This window comes from Rhinoderma darwinii, chromosome 2 (assembly GCF_050947455.1).
Source record: "Rhinoderma darwinii isolate aRhiDar2 chromosome 2, aRhiDar2.hap1, whole genome shotgun sequence".
NCBI classification, from domain to species: Eukaryota; Metazoa; Chordata; class Amphibia; order Anura; family Rhinodermatidae; genus Rhinoderma; species Rhinoderma darwinii.
This window is the reverse complement of record NC_134688.1, coordinates 167,615,375-167,634,326: the sequence shown is the minus strand read 5'-3', so window position 1 is coordinate 167,634,326 and position 18,952 is coordinate 167,615,375. Positions and strand designations below refer to the sequence as shown.

Here is an 18,952-nt window from a genome sequence, read left to right as displayed (position 1 = left end):
TCGGTAGGACAGACAAAAGTCCCGAACTGGATTAGTAATACAGGTATGTAATAGTTTGGAATACAGGAGGTGGAAGAATAATACAGTAAAGTTGATGCAGATTTTATCAGAATACTACGGGTCAATAATGAGCTATCATGTTAGGTCAAAGGAAGCAAGTATATGAAATTTGTTCATTCAGACCAGATGGATTGATAGTCTGCATACGAAAGATCCAATGTGCTTCTTTCTGCAGAATTCTCTTATCAAAGTTTCCACCTCCTTGAAATTTGAGGGTCGTTGCATCCCCTTAACCCCTTAAGGACGCAGCCTAGTTTTGGCCTTAAGGCTCAGAGCCCATTTTTCAAATCTGACATATTTCACTTTATGTGGTAATAACGTCGGAATGCTTAAACCTACCCAAGTGATTCTGAGATTGTTTTCTCGTGACACATTGGGCTTCATGTTTGTGGTAAAATTTGGTCGATATATTCAGTGTTTATTGGTGAAAAATTTCAAAATGTAGAGAAAATTTTTAAAAAATTGCATTTTTCAGAATTTAAATGCATCTGCTTGTAAAACAGACGGTTATACCACCCAAAATAGTCACTAGTTCACATTTCCCATATGTCTACTTTAGATTGGCATCGTTTTTTGAACATTATTTTATTTTTCTTGGACGTTACAAGGCTTAGAACATAAACAGCAATTTCTCATATTTTTAAGAAAATTTCAAAAGCCTTTTTTTTAAGGTACCTCTTGAGTTCTGAAGTGGCTTTGTGGGGCCTATGTATTAGAAACCCTGATAAAACACCCCATTTTAAAAACTAGACCCCTCAAAGTATTCAAAACAGCAGTTATAAAGTTTTTTAACCCTTCAGGCATTTCACAGGAATTAAAGCAAAGTGGAGGTGAAATTTGCAAATCTCATTTTTCTTGCTGAATTTCAATTTTATTCATTTTTTTTTCTGTAACACAGAAGGTTTTACCAGAGAAACACTACTAAATATGTATTGTCCAGATTCTGCAGTTTTTAGAAATGTCCCACATGTGTCTCTAGTGCACTCGTGGACTAAAACACAAGCCCTAGAAGCAAAGAAGCACCTAGTGCATTTTGAGTCCTCTTTTTTATTAGAATATATTTTAGGCAGCATGCCAGGTTTGAAGAGGTGTTGAGGTGCCAAAACAGTAGGAATCCCCCAATAGTGACCCCATTTTGGAAACTACACCCCTCAAGGAATTCATTTAGGGTTGTTGTTACCATTTTGACTGCACAGTTTTTTCACAGCACGTATTTGAATTGGGCTCTGAAATGAAAAAAATGTCATTTTTTCCAAAAAAATGTCATTTGTGATCAAAATTTCTTATTTTCACAGGGAACAAAATACCCCATTTTGTTGCCCAATTTGTCCTTAGTGTGGCAATACCCCATTTGTGGTGATAAACTGCCGTTTGGGCCCATGGGAGGGCTCAGAAGGAAAGGAGCGCTATATGTTTGTTGGAGTCCAGATTTTGTTGGATTGGTTTTCGGGTGCCATGTCGCATTTGCAGAGCCTCAGAGGTATCAAAGCAATGGAAACCCACCAAAAGTGACCCCATTTTGGAAACTACACCCCTCAAGGAATTCATTTATGGGTAATGTGACCATTTAGACTCCATAGTTTCTTCACAGAACTTATTTGAATTGGGCTGGGAATTAAAAAAATATATATTTTTTCCAATAATATGTCATTTTAGCTCAAAAATTCTTATTTTCACAAGAAATAAAATACTCCATTTTGTTGCCCAATTTGTCCTGAGTGCGGCAATACCCCATTTGTGGTGATAAACTGCCGTTTGGGCCCATGGGAGGGCTCAGAAGGAAAGGAGCGCTGTGTGTTCTTTGGAGTACAGATTTTGCTGGATTGGTTTTCGGGTGCCATGTCGCATTTGCAGAGCCCCAGAGGTATCAAAGCAATAGAAACCCACCACAAATGACCCCATTTTGGAAACTACACCCCTCAAGGAATTCATTTATGGGTGTTGTGACCATTTTGACCCCATAGTTTTTTCACAGAACTTATTTGAATTGGGCTGGGAATGAAAACAAAATGGTTTTTTTCAAATAATATGTAGTTTTGGCTGAAAATTTCTTATTTTCACAAGAAACAAAATACCCCATTCTGTTGCGCAATTTGTTCTGAGTGCCGCAATACCCCATTTGTTGTGATAAACTGCCGTTTGGGCCCATGGGAGGGCTCAGAAGGAAAGGACCACCATTTGGCCTACTGGGGATTTTCTAGTGCGAAGTCATGTATGCAGAAGCCCCTGAGATACCAGTACAGTTGAAACCCGCAAGAAGTGACCCCGTTTTAAAAACTACACCCTTAAGGCATTCATATAGAGGTGTAGTGAGCATTTTGACCGGAGACCTACACCCCATAAACTGTAATGTGGGTTCTCCCGGGTATGGCAATACCCTACATGTGGCTGTTATCAGCTGCCTGGACACACAGCAGGGCCCAGAGGGGAAAGACGAGGGGGGATAAGCTGTGCGGAGTGCATCAGGGTAAGTAAAATTGGGGTAAATTATAAACCAAGGGATGTATGATAAATTTTAAAACACTTTCATACAGAGCTCTGGTTATTCGGGACACGTGTCACATTGATATATTGCGTCATGCATTATCGCCCTCTTATAGCAGACTTTGCACCTCTTTTGACTTTTTCCCTTCTTGCCAGTTTGGGGAACTTCCCCTGGAAAGTGTTGCCGCCCTGGTACGATGCGTGTGGCCCCGCTTCCAGAAGTACTGGGTGCCCCCCCTTCTTGGTCCCTAAAGATTAGGTTCTTGGTCACCTCTTGAAATTCCAGGAAAGTTCCCCTCTGGCCTGCACATCGACGTAGCACGTACGCATTGTACAAAGCCATCTGTATGATGTGCCCGGCCAGCTTCTTATACCACACCGCATGGCGCTGTAGGGCTTCAGGGCTTGATCTTACAAGTCCATCCCTCCCATGTACCTATTGTAGTCCAGGATGCAGTCTGGTTTGGGGGTGGCCTTTCCTTCATATATCCTAAACCTGTAGGTATACCCTGATGCACTCTCACAGCTTATACATCTTCACGCCATACCTTGCCCTCTTACCCGGCAGGTACTGTCGGAATTGAACCCTCCCTTTAAAATGTACCAGGGACTCATCAATAGAAATACACTTCTCGGGGTGTATGCATGGGAAAACCGGGCACTGGAACGGTCTAATAGGGGTCTCCGTTTATACAAACGGTCAAAACTGGGGTCATCTCGGGGTGGGCACGGCTCATTATCAGTATAATGTAAGAAGCAAAGTATTGCCTCATTTATTTATTTTTTTAGGTTCCAGTTCAGTTCTGAAGTTGCTTTGAGGGGCCCATATATTAGAAACCCCTATGAAATACCCCATTTTAGAAACTAGACCCCTCAAAGTATTCACAACAGCATTTAGAAAGTTTATGAACCCTTTAGGTGTTTCACAGGAATTTAGAGCAAAGTAGAGGTGAAATTTACATTTTTTTTTTGTCAGAAAATCCTCTTTATACCATTTTTTTTTATAACACAAAAGGATTTATCAGAGAAACGCAACTTAATACGTATTGCCCAGATTCTGCAGTTTTGATAAATATCCCACGTGGCCCTAGTGCGGTAATGGACTGAAGCACCGGCCTCCGAAGCAAAGGAGCACCTAGTGGATTTTGAAGCCTCTTTTTTATTAGGCACCATGTCCGGTTTGAAGAGGTCTTGTGGTGCCAAAACATTGGGAACCCCCCAAAAGTGACCCCAATTTGGAAACTAGACCCCTTGAGGAATCCATTGTAGTTTTCTTGGGGTGCATGCGGCTTTTTGATCAGTTTTTATTCTATTTTTAGGTGGCGTGGTGACTAAAAAACAGCAATTGTACGATTGGTTTTTTTTTCGTTTTTTTTTACAGCGTTCACCGTGCGCTATAAATGACATATTCACTTTATTCTGCGGGGCGATACGATTACGGCGATACCAGATGTTTATAGTTTTTTTTTATGTCTTATGGCGTTTGCACAATAAAATACGTTTTGTAAACAATCATTCACTTTTTGTGTTACCTTATTCTAAGAGCCAGAACGTTTTTATTTTTCAATCAATAAAGTCGTGTGAGGACTTATTTTTTGCGTAACGAACTGTAGTTTCGATCAGGACCATTTTTAGGTACATGCGACTTTTTGATCTCTTTTTATTCCATTTTTTGGGAGGTGAAGTGACCAAACAATTGCGATTGTGGTTCGGTTTATTATTATTTTATTTTACGGCGTTCACCGTGCGGGATAAATAATGAAATAATTTTGTAGTTCAGGCCGTTACGGACGCGGTGATACCAATTATGTATAGTTTATTTGTTTGTTTATATATTTTTATTAATAATAAAGGACTGATAAGGGAAAAAGGGGGATTTTTACTTTTAATACTTTTAAATCTTTTATCTTCTTATTTTTACACATCTTTTTTTAACTTTTTTTTTACTGTATTACTTTGTCCCACTAGGGGACTTGAGGGCAGGAGGCCCTGATCGCTATTCTAATACACTGCACTACATGCGTAGTGCAGTGTATTAGAACTGTCAGCTACTCACTGACAGCAAGCATAGTGGGTCCTGACGTTGTCAGGACCCACTAGGCTTCCGTCTATGGCATAGCCGGACGCCATTGTTTGGTGTCCGGTTGCCATAGTCACCATCGCCGGCCGCTATCGCGTAGCAGGCCGGCGATGGCAGCTTAACCCCTAAAAAGCCGCGATCTCTATAGAACGCGGCTTTTAAGGGGTTAATCAGCGGGGACACAGCGATCGGTCCCCGCTGTAGGAGCTGTGACAGCTGCTGAACAAGAAGGCAGCGTCACAGCTCCTGTATGTGTCGGGAGGACGGCCGAAACGGCCGTTACTCCCGAGACGTACTATTACGGCATGGAGCGCTAACGATACAGCTGCCATGACGTAATAGTACGTCAAGGAGCGGGAAGGGGTTAAATACAGATGTAATTGCTTTGTCGTAGTCCATTATTACATTCTGTCGCACAACACACAATCAGGTCATATATATATGGTCCATATAATGGTCCATGAATAAATATATTTTCTAGGACTACACATGCACTCACAGAGGAGCAATAGAGTATATGGGAGTTATTAAAATACATATGGCAGAATGCTGGCTCAATTTGCACCAAAAAACTGGTGTACATGCCTTGTGTCATATTTATTACATGCTTTAGACACTATTTGCGCCTCATTAGACAGTTTTAAAAAGGAATGTGGCTTAACGGAAATGGGCATGGCTTAAAGAGATTCTGTCGCCACATTATAAGTGCCCTATCTCCTACATAATGTGATCAGCGCTGTAATGTAGATAACAACAGTGTTTTTTATTTTGAAAAATGATAATTTTTTAGGAAGTTATGAGCAATTTTAGATTTATGCCAATTACTTTCTTAATGCCCAACTCTGCATTTTTTTACTTTTGACCAAGTGGGCGTTGTAAAGAGAAGCGTATGACACTGACCAATCAGCGTCATTCACTTCTCACCATTCATACTCAGCACAGTGTGATCTCGCGAGATCAAGCTGTGCAGCGATTCAGTCCCACACAAACTTTACCAAAGTGTCGGGATTGTGAATAGACATCGTGTCCGTGATGTCTATTCACGGTCAAGACATTTCCGTAAAGTTAATGTGGGTGTATGTGACAGCACAGCGTGATCTCGCTAGATCACGGTGTGCGGACTATAAATGGAGAGAAGTGTATGACGCTGATTGGTCAGCGTCATACACTCCTCTGTACAACGCCTACTTGGTCAAAAGTAAAAAACACCCAGTTGGGCATTAAGAAAGTAATTAGCATAAATCTAAAATTGCTCATAACTTCCTCAAAAATGATAATTTTTCAAAATAAAAAACAGTGTTATCTACATTACAGCGCCGATCACATTATGTAGGAGATAGAGCACTTATAATGTGGTGACAGAGCCTCTTTAAAATGTGCAAATTTGCATCAAATTGGCGGAAAATATTGATCTAAAGTAAGCCAACCAAAAAGTGGAGTAAGGAAGGGAAAATCTTCTAACATATCTAGCAAGATGGGCCAAAGTTATTATATATTATGCGCCACTGTGATAAATTTCGTGAATCTTCTGCCTGGTCTAATTTTAAGCTATCGTAAAGAAAGGAAGGCAGGTCAGAATTTAGTTTAACCCGGTGTATATATGACGCTGTCGGGAAGGGGTTCCCGCAAACTGCAGTACCATTACGTTGCGATGATAGTGCGGGCTCAGAAGCAGAGCCCGCTCCATCACCGCCGGGAGTCAGATGTATATTACAGCTAACATCCTGCTGTAACGACAGGGACCAGAGCTAGTCTCCGATCCGGCCAACTAAGTCCAGAGATCCTGCGCTCAATAGAGATCATAGCATCTGAGGGGTTTTTAGCCAACCGGCACCCCAGCATCGCGATCGCTGGGGTGCTGATAGTTGGTATGGCAACTGGAGGCCGCCGTGTCTGCCTTGTCCGGCGGGTCCTCATAGGCTTGCTGACAGTGTATGACTGACAGCTCTAATACACTGAACTAAGCATGTAGTACAGTGTATTAGAATAGCGATCAGAGGTGCAGGCCTTCAAATCCCCTAGTGGGACAAAATAAAATAAAAAAGTTTTAAAAAAAAGTTAAAAAAAAAAATTGCCTTTTTTTCTCAGAAGTATTTTATTATTGGAGTAAAATAAAAAAAACTATACACAATTGGTATACCCAGGTGCGTAACGACCCAAACAATAAAACTATTACGTAATTTATCCCGCACGGTGAACGGCGTAAAAAAATAAATTTGAAAACACGCCAGAATCACTGTTTTTAGGTCCCATCACCTCCTAAAAAATGGAATATAAAGTGATCAAAAAGTAACCCCAAAATGTACCAATAAAACAAAAGCCCGTCCCGCAAAAAAAAAAATCCCTGACAGCTTTGTCCACTCAAAAAGAAAAAACTTATGGGTCTTAGAATATGGCAACGCAGAATACAAATGATTTTTTTTTTTAAAAAGTGATTTTATTGTGCAAAAGCCGCAATACATGAAAAAAGCTGTATAAATGTGGCATCGCCATAATCGTATCAGAATAAAGTTAACAGGTAATGTATGCCGCACTGTGAATGCCGCAAAAAATAACCCAATAAAAAACAAACAATTCCAGAATTGTTTGTTTTTGATAATTTCCTCTTCCAAAAAATAAAAAGTGATCAAAAGCTCGTATATGTCCCAAAATTGTACCAATAAAATCTATAGCTTGTCTCGCAAAAAACAAGCCCACACACAGCTCCATCTACCGAAAAATAAAAAAAGTTATAGTACTAGTAATGCAGTGATGAAAAAACATCACGATGTGCAAAACAGAGGGGAACATTCCATCAGTTTCAGAGCCCTAATATTTAGGAACTAGGAAGGGAAGGGACATAGCACATCTGCTGGAAGCGAGGTGCCCGTATTATACCAGCGCAAAACTTTCTAGCAAAATTTCACTACAAACAAGGAAAATTCCCCAAAAAGTGCAGCGTATTACAAAAGGGAGATAAGAAAGGATACCATTTATCAGTGCGACACTGGTCTGTGTATAATGGATTCCATACAGCGTACCACACATCTATGGATAGTTTTATTATTTACCGCACTATTATACCCTCTTATTATGTCCTGATGTACTCCGCACAGATTACATATGCCCCCACATTATAAACTGAAATACCAGTAAAACTCAAGCAGAAATACTACTAAGCAAAATCGACGCTCCAAATGGCGCTCCTTCCCTTCTAAGACTTACTGTGTGCCCAAACAGCGGTTTATGTCCTCATGTAGTTAGGAGACGTCCGTCGCTTTAAGGTTGTCATGACTACTAGCCTAGCTCCTGGGTGGCCCTGGTTTGAGATGCAGAGCCAATCTAATTTCTCTGTCTGCTACCTATCAGGGCCAAGAGTGTAGTATTTGAATCTGTTCAGTCTTCTCAATGTTGCTCGTGATTCTCTTGTGTATGCATGTTTTGATCAAGCTCCTGGTTACACCCCAAATCACCTTGACTGTTTGGATTCCTTGAACAGGACTTCAGCTTGTCTTTGAATTTACCCTCTGAGCATCGATTTGGACTTTTAGTATCTCCTGGTTTTGTACTCTGCTTGCTGATTATCCCTTTGGCTTGTCTGGTTATCCATTCTGGTATTGCCTGTAGTTGCACTTCCTGTCCAACACCGTATTCTGTAAAAGCAACCTGGGTTCTATGCAGCCAAATCCAACCTGCCTTGCGGTGGGCTCTGGTGAAGACCATAGAGTAGCCTTAGATTCAGCTGACCAGAGCGGTGATGGACTTGTGGTAGCGGATTTACTTGCATGCGTGATCCAGACAGTCTCCAGCAGTCTTTGGGGAATTGCTCATATAGCAATTCCATAAACTTGCACTCTGGGGAATTGCTCTGGTAGTGATTCTCTGACAAACGTAAGGCATTGCCATACCCAGGAGAACCCGCTTAACAATTTATGGGGTAAGATTCTCCAGTAGCACAAGCTGGGCACAACATATTGAGCGGTGAAATGGCAGATCAGTGGAATAATTTAAATTTTCACTTTGCATCATCCACTGCGTATTAATTCCTGATAAACACCTGTGGTGTCTAAATGCTCACTACACCTCTTGATAAATGCCTTTAGGGGTGTAGTTTCTAAGATGGGGGTCACTCTTTTTTTGATACATTAGGGGTTTTGCAAATGCGACATGGTGTCCACAAAGAATTCCTGCTAAATCTACGCTACAAAAGTCAAATGCAACATTATGGAATTGCAAGTTGAGATATTCCCCAAAGACTGCTGGAGGCCGCCGGGAGAAAGCATGCAAAAAAATCTGCAACCTCAAATCCGTAACAACTCTGATCGACAGAGTCTAAGGGCTCATTCAGACGAAAGTGAATAACGTCCGTGTGCTGCGCTTGGAAATCACGCGCAGCACACGGACCCATTGATTTTAATGGGGCCGTTCACACGTGCAGGAGTTTTCACGCAGCGAGAGTCTGTTGCATGAAACTCACTGCATGTCCTATAGTGGTGCGTTATCACGCACCAAAGCACCCATTGAAGTCAATGGGTGCATGAAAAACACGCACCACAAACAGATACACATCCATGTATGATGCGCGATTTGCACATCAATTCAATTGAAAGTATTTTTTTTTTAAAAGATGTGCTTTGCGAGTGCGTGAATAACGCATGCCACTCGCAAAGCACACTGATGCATAACGGACCAGATTCACGCACGTGAATCTGATACGCTCGTGTGAATGTAGCCTAAGACTAAGGTTTTCGCCAGAGCCGACCCAGGATTGTTTTTGCTGCATAGAACCCAGGTTGTCTTAGCAGAGTTTAGTGTTGGATAAGAGGTGCAATGAAGGCAAACCTGAACAGGAACCAGACAGCCAGAGGGTAAACAGAACGTCCAAAACAGTAAGCAAGTGGATATCAGGTAAAGCAGAGGCCAGGACCAGCCGGGAGCATATAATCAAAATCGGTAAAACAAAAGGGTTATCCAAAGACACGCCAAGATCAATTTTCAAAAAGTCCAGAAGTCAGAGGTAAAGGGTGTAGATAAAAAGCTTGATCAAAACACATGCAGACAGGAGAATCACAAGCAAAGAACAGGTGGAGGAAGCCAGGAATAAATACTAACCCTACACCTGACAGGCAGAAGGACAGAGAAAAGAGATAGGCTCAAAGTAAAACCAGAATCGCCCAGAAGCTAGAACAGTAGTCATGGTGATCTTAAGGAAACAGGCATTTTCCTAACATACAGCTCCATTTCTTCTTAACCGTCCCATATGTCTAAGCACAGCCTATCTGTACACATAGGGAAATAGAGGATTGTCTCAAAATGCACAAATACAACATATATCAAACAGTAATAATAGAAAAGTCTACATGTATCTAAATAGAGACGTCCAAATATATAAACCAAGCGTAACTTGGTGCATTGACCAAAACTATATCAATAAAAGTACAAACAAGAGGTCAATACTCGCACAACAGATCATAACTGGTCATAAAAAAATCACTTTATTGGGTGATAGATACAAAACATTAAAAGAGGAGTCACAAAGGCATCCGCCGAAACGCGCGTCGGGTCCTGGCGTCTCTCCTGTGCAGGAACGTGAATATAGGTATGTACTCTACTTTGTAGGGCCTTTGTTTTGTCCTTTTCAGGCCTGTGATAAATTTGACCTCATGGTATATTGATTGTTGCTTATGCCCTGTTTTTTGTTACACACGTGTGCACCTTTGTGCCTTCATCACTAGTATTATACATTGGCACGGACGGCAGTATAGAAGTGTTACATATCATGTGCTAGGCATAAGTCAGTATCCTCTCATTTACCTTTATATCCACATGTCTGTATACTTCTACTCATGCTTGTAAATGCTTTGACTTTACTATATTTTGTCCTGCACAGGCTGACGCCATGTTGTTTACATTGCGTGACTCATCTTTTAATGTTTTGTATCTATACCCTAATAAAGTGTTTTTTTTAATGACAAATTATGATCTTTTGTGCGCATATGACTAAACAGCAGTTTATAACCACATATGAGGTATTACCATAATCGGGAGACATTGCTTTACAAATGTTGGGGTGCTTTTTCTTCTTTATTCCTTGTGAAAATTAAAAATGCTGATCTAAAACTACATCTCATTGAAAAAAAATAATTATATTTTCATTTTCTCGGCTTAATTCTAATAAATTCAGCAAAAAAACCTTTGGGGTCAAAATTCTCCCAAATTGAGTCACTTTTGGGGTAGATCCCACTGTACTAGTACTACAGGGGCTCAGCAAATGTGACATGACGCCCAGAAACCATTCCAAAAGCCAAATGGCGCTCCTTCCCTTCTGAGCCCTACCATGTGTCCAAACAGCAGTTTATGACTGCATATGGGGTATTGCCATACTCGAGAGACATTTTTTTCAAACGTTGGGGTGCTTTTTGTCCTTTAGTTCTTGTGAACATTTTTGAAAAAATTGTTAAACCTACAATTTAAATTGGAAAAAAAATTTAGATTTTAATTACATTCAATACTTTCTGCAAAAAAAACCTGTGGGGTCAAAATGCTCACTGTACCCCTAGAGAATTTCCATGAGAGGTGTAGTTTCCCAAATGGGGTAACTTGTGGGGGTTTCCCAGTGTTTTGGCCCCACAGAGGCTTTGCAAATGCGACATGGCCTCTGCAAACCATTCTAGCTGAATTTGAGCTCCAAAAGTCAAACGGCGCCTTCCTTTCTAAGCCCTGCCGTGTGTCCAAACAGTTGTTTATGACTACATGTGGGGTATTGCCGTACTCGGGAGAAATTGTTGTACAAATGTATCAGTGCTTTTTTTACTTTAGTTCTTGTGGAAATGAAAAAATGATAAGTTTTATTGGAAAAAAAAAAAGATTTTAATTTTCACAGCCCAATCCTAATAAAATCTATGAAACACCTCAAGGGGTGTAGTTTCCAAAATGGGGTATTTTTTAGGGTGTTTGCTTTGTTTTGGTACCACAAAACCACTTCAGATCTGACATGGTGCTTAAAATATATCCTAATAAAAAGAAGGCCCCAAAATCCACTAGGAGCTCCTTTGCTTCTGAGGCCGGTGCTTCAGTCCAGTAGTACACTAGGGCCCTATGTGGGGTATTTCTAAAAACTGCAGAATCTGGGTAATACATTTTTAGTTGTATTTCTCTGGTAAAACCTTCTGTGTTACAGAAAAAAATGGATTAAAAATGCAAAAAACGCTATTACGACAAAAGACTAGACAAGTATCAGAAAAAAAATGATTTGTTATAGGACACTGGCAGATTTATCAACAGGGCATGCCCGTGCTGCACTGACTGGCGCACTATTGGTATGGTGTGTCGGTATTGATAAATCTTTCCCACTATGCATGCAACATGCATGTTTTGAATCTTTATTTTATTTTATAATTTTTGTAAATGTTCATGGTATGAAGCTGAAAAATCTACCATCCTCAGTCTTACCTTGTCACACATCTCATCGGCTGAACCAGAGATAAACAAGGCTGGTTTTGTTAGGCGTAACAGATCTTCATCTCGTAGCTTGCTTTTTGCTTTGGGAGGGTGCAGGGGATAGGACAGGCAGATCAGACCTTGGATGAAGCAGTCATCTTGTTCACAAGCTGTTTTCATTAGAGAAGCGGCAGCCCGAGAGCCCATCGATCGTCCTGTTCAACATAGTCAATATAGTGTTATACTGCGCAAATGTTAATATGTTGTCTTTCTGTATTTTTTATGCTTAAGCTGTTTACTTTTTGCTTCTGTATTCATATACTATACTTGTGTCATATACTTACTCACCCACGCTCCAGAACCATCTTCTTCTCCCCAACAACCGATTTCACAATGAGTCTAGCACAGGCTGACAACAATGCTTGGTAGAACAAAACACTACCCAGCGTATCCGACCTGGAACCCACAGCACATTCCGTCCGAAAAACCGCACCACATTGTGGTTCCGTTTTCTTGGTCGGAATATCCACTGCGGAGAGTAGCGGTAGAAAAAAAAAACCGTTTATACTTAACGCAGCTGTTGTCACGGTGACGCGTCCCTCCTTTGATGTCCGGTCCGGCCTCCCTGGATGACACTACAGCCCATGTCACTGCTGCAGCAGTCACATGGGTTGAAACGTCATCCCAGGAGGCTGGAATGGAGGAAGAAGCAGGGAGTTCTGGGTATGGGTAAGTACAATTTTTTTTTTTTTCTGAGCTGAGATTTTTGCGGCGGAATCACTGCGATTCCGCCACAAAAGTTGCAATACTTGGCTATCTGTTGGGGAATGGGGAAAACCCGCAACAGAAAAGCACAAAAACGCAGCATAAATTGACGTGCTGCGGATTTAAATTCCGCACCGCAGGTCAATTTGTTAACGTTTTTGCTACGTTTTTTTCCCGCAGCGTGGGCATGAGGTTTTCAAAACCTCATCCACTTTGCTGCTACTGTAAATGATGCAGAATTTTAGCACAGAGTTCCATTGTGGAAATTCCACAGCGTTTAAACTACATGGGAACCCGGCCTTACGGACTACTGGACAGCTTGTCTAGGCTTCTGTGACCCAATTTCTCCATGCTGCCCATCTCTGTACATTTTGAGTGACTTTTGCTTTTTTTGTTGCCCATAGCAATCATACCTCCAACTATTCCCAATCAATAGACCAACTAGGGGCATCCTGAGGCCAAACAAGTATCTCAACCCTAACCGAAATCCTGGTAAAGGGGGCTGCTATAGATTAATATGGGCTGTTCGGTTGTTATTTTTTTCTGGGTATCGCAGGAACCAGATTACAACTTGGTGTCCTCACTAAAAAAAACACATTGTGCTAACTGGGATAGAGTTGTAAAACATGCACTAATTAGCATACGTGCAGCTCGCATATTTTCAGATTCCGCTGAACTTCTGCCATTTACCCGTGTTTCAGGCATCCTTTGGTCCACTGTGTCCTCAATGCCCGCCCCATTTACTCTTTATTTCCGCCTCAATGCCCACCCTATTTACCTCTTGTATAGCCTCAATGCCCGCGCGCCACAGAGAACGGACTGTGCTCATCACAATAGAATACAGTATACAGGGATGATGGGGGTTATATATAGGGTTGGGGGGTAATATACAGGGATGATGGGGATTATATATACGGGGCTGATGGGGGTCCCTGTATAGAACCCCCATTATCCCTGAATATAACTCCCATCAGCCCTATATATAACCCGCGTCATTCCGGTATATACCATCCAGCCATCATCCCTGTATATATCCACCATCATCCCTGTATATTACTCCATCAGCCCTGTATACAACCGCCATCATCCCTGCATATAATCCCCTTCATCCTTATATATACTATTGGGGTGGGCACTATCTGTTCGCACGGGTAAATGGGGCAGGCATTGGGATAGAAATAAAAAAGAGTGAATGAGACAGGTATTGAGGACACTGTGGACCAATAGGATGCCTGAAACGCAGGTAAATGGCAGAAGTCCAGCGGAATCTGAAAATATGTGTGCCGTTCTTCTACCCCAAGGCCCTGTTCACACAGAGTTTTTTGATACGTTTTAAAATCGCGGCAATAAATGGCCGAAATTGCCTCCCTTTGTTTTCAATGCGAGGCGGAGGCCTTTTTCTTTCCGGGGAGCAGAAAAAGAGCGACAAGCTCTATCTTGAGGCGTTTTCCGCCTCAAAAACCCCATTAAAATTAATGGGAGATGGAAAAAACGCCGCAAACGGCCAACGCGTTTTTTTCCTTTACCTGTTGAAGAAATAGGTAAAAAACACGTAAAAAAAGCGTCCAAGAACGCCTGTGGTGCAAAACCACATTAAAAAAAACGGAGCTGATTTTTCTGCCTGCAAAAAAAACTCAGTGTGAACAGGGCCTAAGAAACCTAATAAAGCTCATACTGCTTTGTGCTAGTCCACTATGGGCAGTAGAGTCTCAGTATATGTGGCTTCCTAGTGAATAGCGCACACATTTCTCTATTTATCAGTATAAAAAAACTCTACTATATTAAGTGACAAAACTCACCTGCAAGAAAGACACCAGCAACTTTATATTCTTCATTAGACTTTAGGTATGTCTAGGAGTGCAAAGAAAATATTACTTCACTATCAGAATACAGGTGTGTGTTTGTTTGTATATATCTATGCAGGTTTGTTCTGTTACTGCCCCATATATTTGAATGGGTTTTGCAGAAATGGGGTTTGAGAAATTTCTGCAACAATCTGTCCTGTGTGAAAATAACCTAGTGATCTAGCAGGACCTTGAAATCCCATATGCCAGTATGTAAAAGTTATTTTATTTTACCAATACAAATAGTTTTTTCTTTATATTTTGGATGGTTTAAGGTAGAAACGTTACATTAAAGAGTATCTGCATTTTCATCAAACTTTTGATATATTTTGGATCGGTGGGGGTCTGGGTGCTGAGATCCCCACAGTCACTGAAACAAAGATACAGAAGTGCTCAGCTTAGTGCCCTGCATCTTTGGCTGTGATCGGCGCTCCCTGTTGGGCTGAAGACAGCTCACATAAAATTTCTATGAGCCCGTCTTCAGACTGACAAGAGCACTGATCACAGCCGAAGATGCAGGGGACTCCGCTCATCACCCCCACCAATCCAAACTTCTGATAAGTCTCTATGACAAAAGTTACTGAAAGTGAAGTTACTCTTTAAATTTCATGTATGCTAGATCGGCCTCCCGCCACTGCCCACCAGAGAGGATCAAGAGTTCGTTAAGCCGATAGAGACCTTTGCACCAAGAAGTAATGTACGTATACCGAGCAGGGCAAGCTGAACCAATCCCAGGGAACAACCAAAACATCCACTGCAAAAACCAGAGGCTCACTAATCTGTGCCACAAACTGGCGTTTGCAAATGAACCTAACCCATCAGTTCCACGTCTGGGGTTCCGTACCATCAGCATAACTGGTTGAAGACGTCCAGATGAAGAGACCATTTTCCTGGATCTAGACGTTCTCGGCTGACCCTCCAGCAGATGGGTCAAGAGAAGAAGAGACAAGTATATCGCCTCTAGCTCCAGAATGCTTTATGGAAGTACAGTTTCTGTTGACAATCAAGCGCCCTGCACTTTTAGATTTTGGAAGACTCCATCCCTGAAGACTTGTGTCCGTTGTTAGGACTGTCCAGTGAAGTGGAAGGAAATAGCAGCAGAGTGATAGTTGGAGAATAGAGATACTGGAGGAGTGCACCGCCATCAGGAGCAGAATAGGACGGTCAAACAAGGACGGGGACTGCTACCAGCAGGATAGAATTGTCTGTTGAAGAGGAGGAGTGTGGAACTGAATGCAGGGGATGAACTCAAGATCATGGCGAGATTGTGACCTTGATGAGACCATGGAGCACAGAACTCGCATGCAGAAGCGGAGAAGAAAAGGTGTCCCCTTCTGAAGAACTCGAATGTTCTGCCAAAGAGAGGACAGTCTGTCCTGAGGGAAAAGTGAGGGAGGACTTCTGGTAATTTATCACCCAGTCGAAGAAAGCAAGGATGTCTAGGGTGATTTGAAGGAGGTTTTAGCAACAGAAAGGGGCTTTCATCAGGATGTCGTCCAGGTAGGAGATGAACTGGGCTGAAGAAGTGCTATGACTGTGGCGAGCACCTTCGTGAAAACACAAGGAGCCGTCACCAGGCCAAAAGGGGAGAGCTACAAAATGATAGGACATATTGGGATGTGCAGATAGGCGTCCTTGATATCCACCGAGAAGGGAAACTCACCCTGTTCCATGGAAGTGATCATAGTCAACAGTCCCCAGTGTCCCACCCGAACAAAATTATTGAGATGCTTTAGTTCCAGGATAGGGCGGACAGACCCGTCCTATTTTAGGACCATGAAAAGGCTGGAGTTAAAGCCCTGAAACCTCTCCTTCTGAGGAACAGAAACGATTACGCCTTGGAATAGAAGAGAGTCCACAGCACGAAAGAAGGAGTGACTTGGGGGGGGGGGGCAGATTGAAGGAAACAGCTTGGGGGTATGGAAACTAATTTGATTTTCTAGCCTATAGAATTTACCTTGCAGACCATGCATCTGAGACGTGTCCAAAAAAGGAGGCGTCTGCCCCCCACCCAAGCTGGCCGAGTGAGGGCTGACCTTCAGGCAGATGTGACCCTGTTGAAACTCTGTTTAGGGAGTTTAGGCCGCGGACCCTAGGAAGGATGTCGCTTGAAGCCCGATTTCCTCTTCGTGTTTTGTTGAGCCCGACTTTCTCGTGGCCTTTCTTGTGGGCTGGTGAAACAACGAAAGGACTTAAAACGAGATCCAGACTTCTTGGTGGGACACAAATGCCGGGTCTTTTCTGAGGCCGAAGAAAACTGCTGCCCGTAGGTTGCCTTCAGAAATTATCTCGACCAAAGAGACGGAGAGAAAGGGAATCCTGTGAGTGAGTGCATGCAAGCCATATCGGCTGTCCAAGTTTTGAGACAAAGACTGCAACAGATCAACACGGTAAGTGGCGTAGAGTGTGCTAGTATTTTACCTTCGTCTAGAGAAGCTTCACAGAGATACTATCTGAATAGGAAGTCTCTCAGGGAACGGATACATCAGATCCAGACATTTTTTGTGAAGGAACGCCTGTCTGGGGGCTTACACTCCTTGCAGATGACTTCATCAAAATCCGAGTGGTGGGGAAAAAACCATAGAGTAGAACTTGGTCCAACAAATGGAAAAACCCACTTGACTAGAGGAGGGCTTGAGGTCCTTGATCTGGAGCATCTCCCGGACTGCAGCAATAAGGCTGTCCACCATGGAGGCAAATTTGGAGCTCTGTTCGGCATCCAAGACAGAGAACTCTCCATCTGACAAATCCTTACCCTGTGGAGCAGAAGTATCATAGAGGGCCTCCAGCAGGACAGGGGAGGCCAATGAGGGGGGAGTGGCGACCTGATCCTTTTACGAGGTCTGCTTCAATGAAGGTCCTGAGATTGAGGTTCAGTTGATAACCTCGTGGGAGGGGACTGGTCGGCCAGATAGCCCAGAATGCCCATCATAAGTAAAGTCAGTCAGAGACAAGGAACATGCTTAGTCCGGCTTAGCAGGTTCAGAGTGTGTGTAGCAATTGCCATCAACGGCATTGTCTCCCTCCGAGTCAGTCTCGGAGCCAGGCAGGTAGGACAGAGGAAGTCAGATTAACCACGCTGAAATTTAGTGTTGCACCAAGTGCAAGCAAAAATGGTAGCCTCTAGGTTCTGACACATCAAGTTGTAGCAGATTACAACGTGAAGAAATGAGAGTAATCTTAGTGCACAATTACTCCACTAAGATGAGTAATGGTTAGAAGGAGTAATGGTTAGAAGGTGTAATGTGTTTTCTGGAGACCCTTAGGAACTGCTGCTGCAATGTACAATTGGACGCAATACAATAGGAAGGGGTGTAGGGGAGAAATAAAGTCTACCAGGTTGGTGTGTATAGGGCTTCAGTCAGGATCCTTCAGCCACAGAGCCAGGAATGTGGAAGCTTACTTTAGAGGCAAGCACCACTAGTGCAGGGAAAGAGAAAAAGGAAGCCACGCTGCCTATTATCACATTTAGTCCCGCCCCAACTCCAGACAGGGTGCACCAATGAGGAGGGATAGAGAAAGCCCCACTAACAGCCCATTGGATTAGGGGCTTAAGGACACGCCCCATGCCACAGAGTGAGGCCTAGTAGGCCCAAGATAAGGGCAGATTTACACGAGCGTGTGCGTTTTGCGCACGCAAAAAACGCTGCGTTTTGCGTGCACAAAAGGCACTTAACAGCTCGGTGTGGCATCACATAGGATGGGCAGCTGCGAGATTTTCGCGCAGCCGCCATCGTTATGACACTCTGTTTGGATGTTTGTAAACAGAAAAGCACGTGGTGCTTTTCTGTTTGCAAACATAATCTTGACTGCTGTTGCGCGAATCACGCGCGTCCCACGGAAGTGCTTCTGTGTGCTGCGCGTGATTTTCATGCACCCATTAAATTCAATGGGTGCGTGATGCGCGAAAAATGCAGAAATATAGGACCTGTCGTGAGTTTTACGCAGCGGACTCACGCTGCGCAAAAATCACTGACAGTCTGCACTGCCCCATAGACTAGTATAGGTCCGTGCGACGCGCGTGAAAAGCACGTGCGTTGCACGGACGTATTACACGTTCGTGTAAATCCGCCCTAAAGCCGGGACTGTAGTAAATGTTGTGGCACAGAGCCAGCCAGAAGAAGGGGGAAGAGCTGCGTCGCGATAAAGAGGGGTGCCGCTCAAAGCCGGACCAGAAGGCTTACAACCAGGAGCTAAAGTAAAAGGCCTGGTCCGACCCACTGCAGTGCAGCTCAGGGAGCCCAGCTAGAGGATGAGGAAGAGCCAAAAGGAAAAGAAAACAGCTAGGAAAAGACGGCTA

The 18,952-nt window shown here is 42.9% G+C and overlaps 1 protein-coding gene across 6 annotated transcripts in view; it reads right to left on the bottom strand.

Moving 5' to 3' along the window:
* TEX30 (testis expressed 30) overlaps positions 1-18,952 on the bottom strand; it is a 35,431-nt gene that overhangs the window by 2,026 nt on the left and 14,453 nt on the right. For all 6 annotated transcript variants that reach the window (XM_075852475.1, XM_075852478.1, XM_075852477.1 and 3 more), the window contains 2 exons: positions 14,608-14,659; positions 12,056-12,258 (listed from right to left, as the gene is read on the bottom strand). In XM_075852475.1, coding sequence (XP_075708590.1) covers positions 12,056-12,258; positions 14,608-14,659 — 255 coding nt within the window. The remainder of the gene's footprint in view (positions 1-12,055; positions 12,259-14,607; positions 14,660-18,952) is intronic.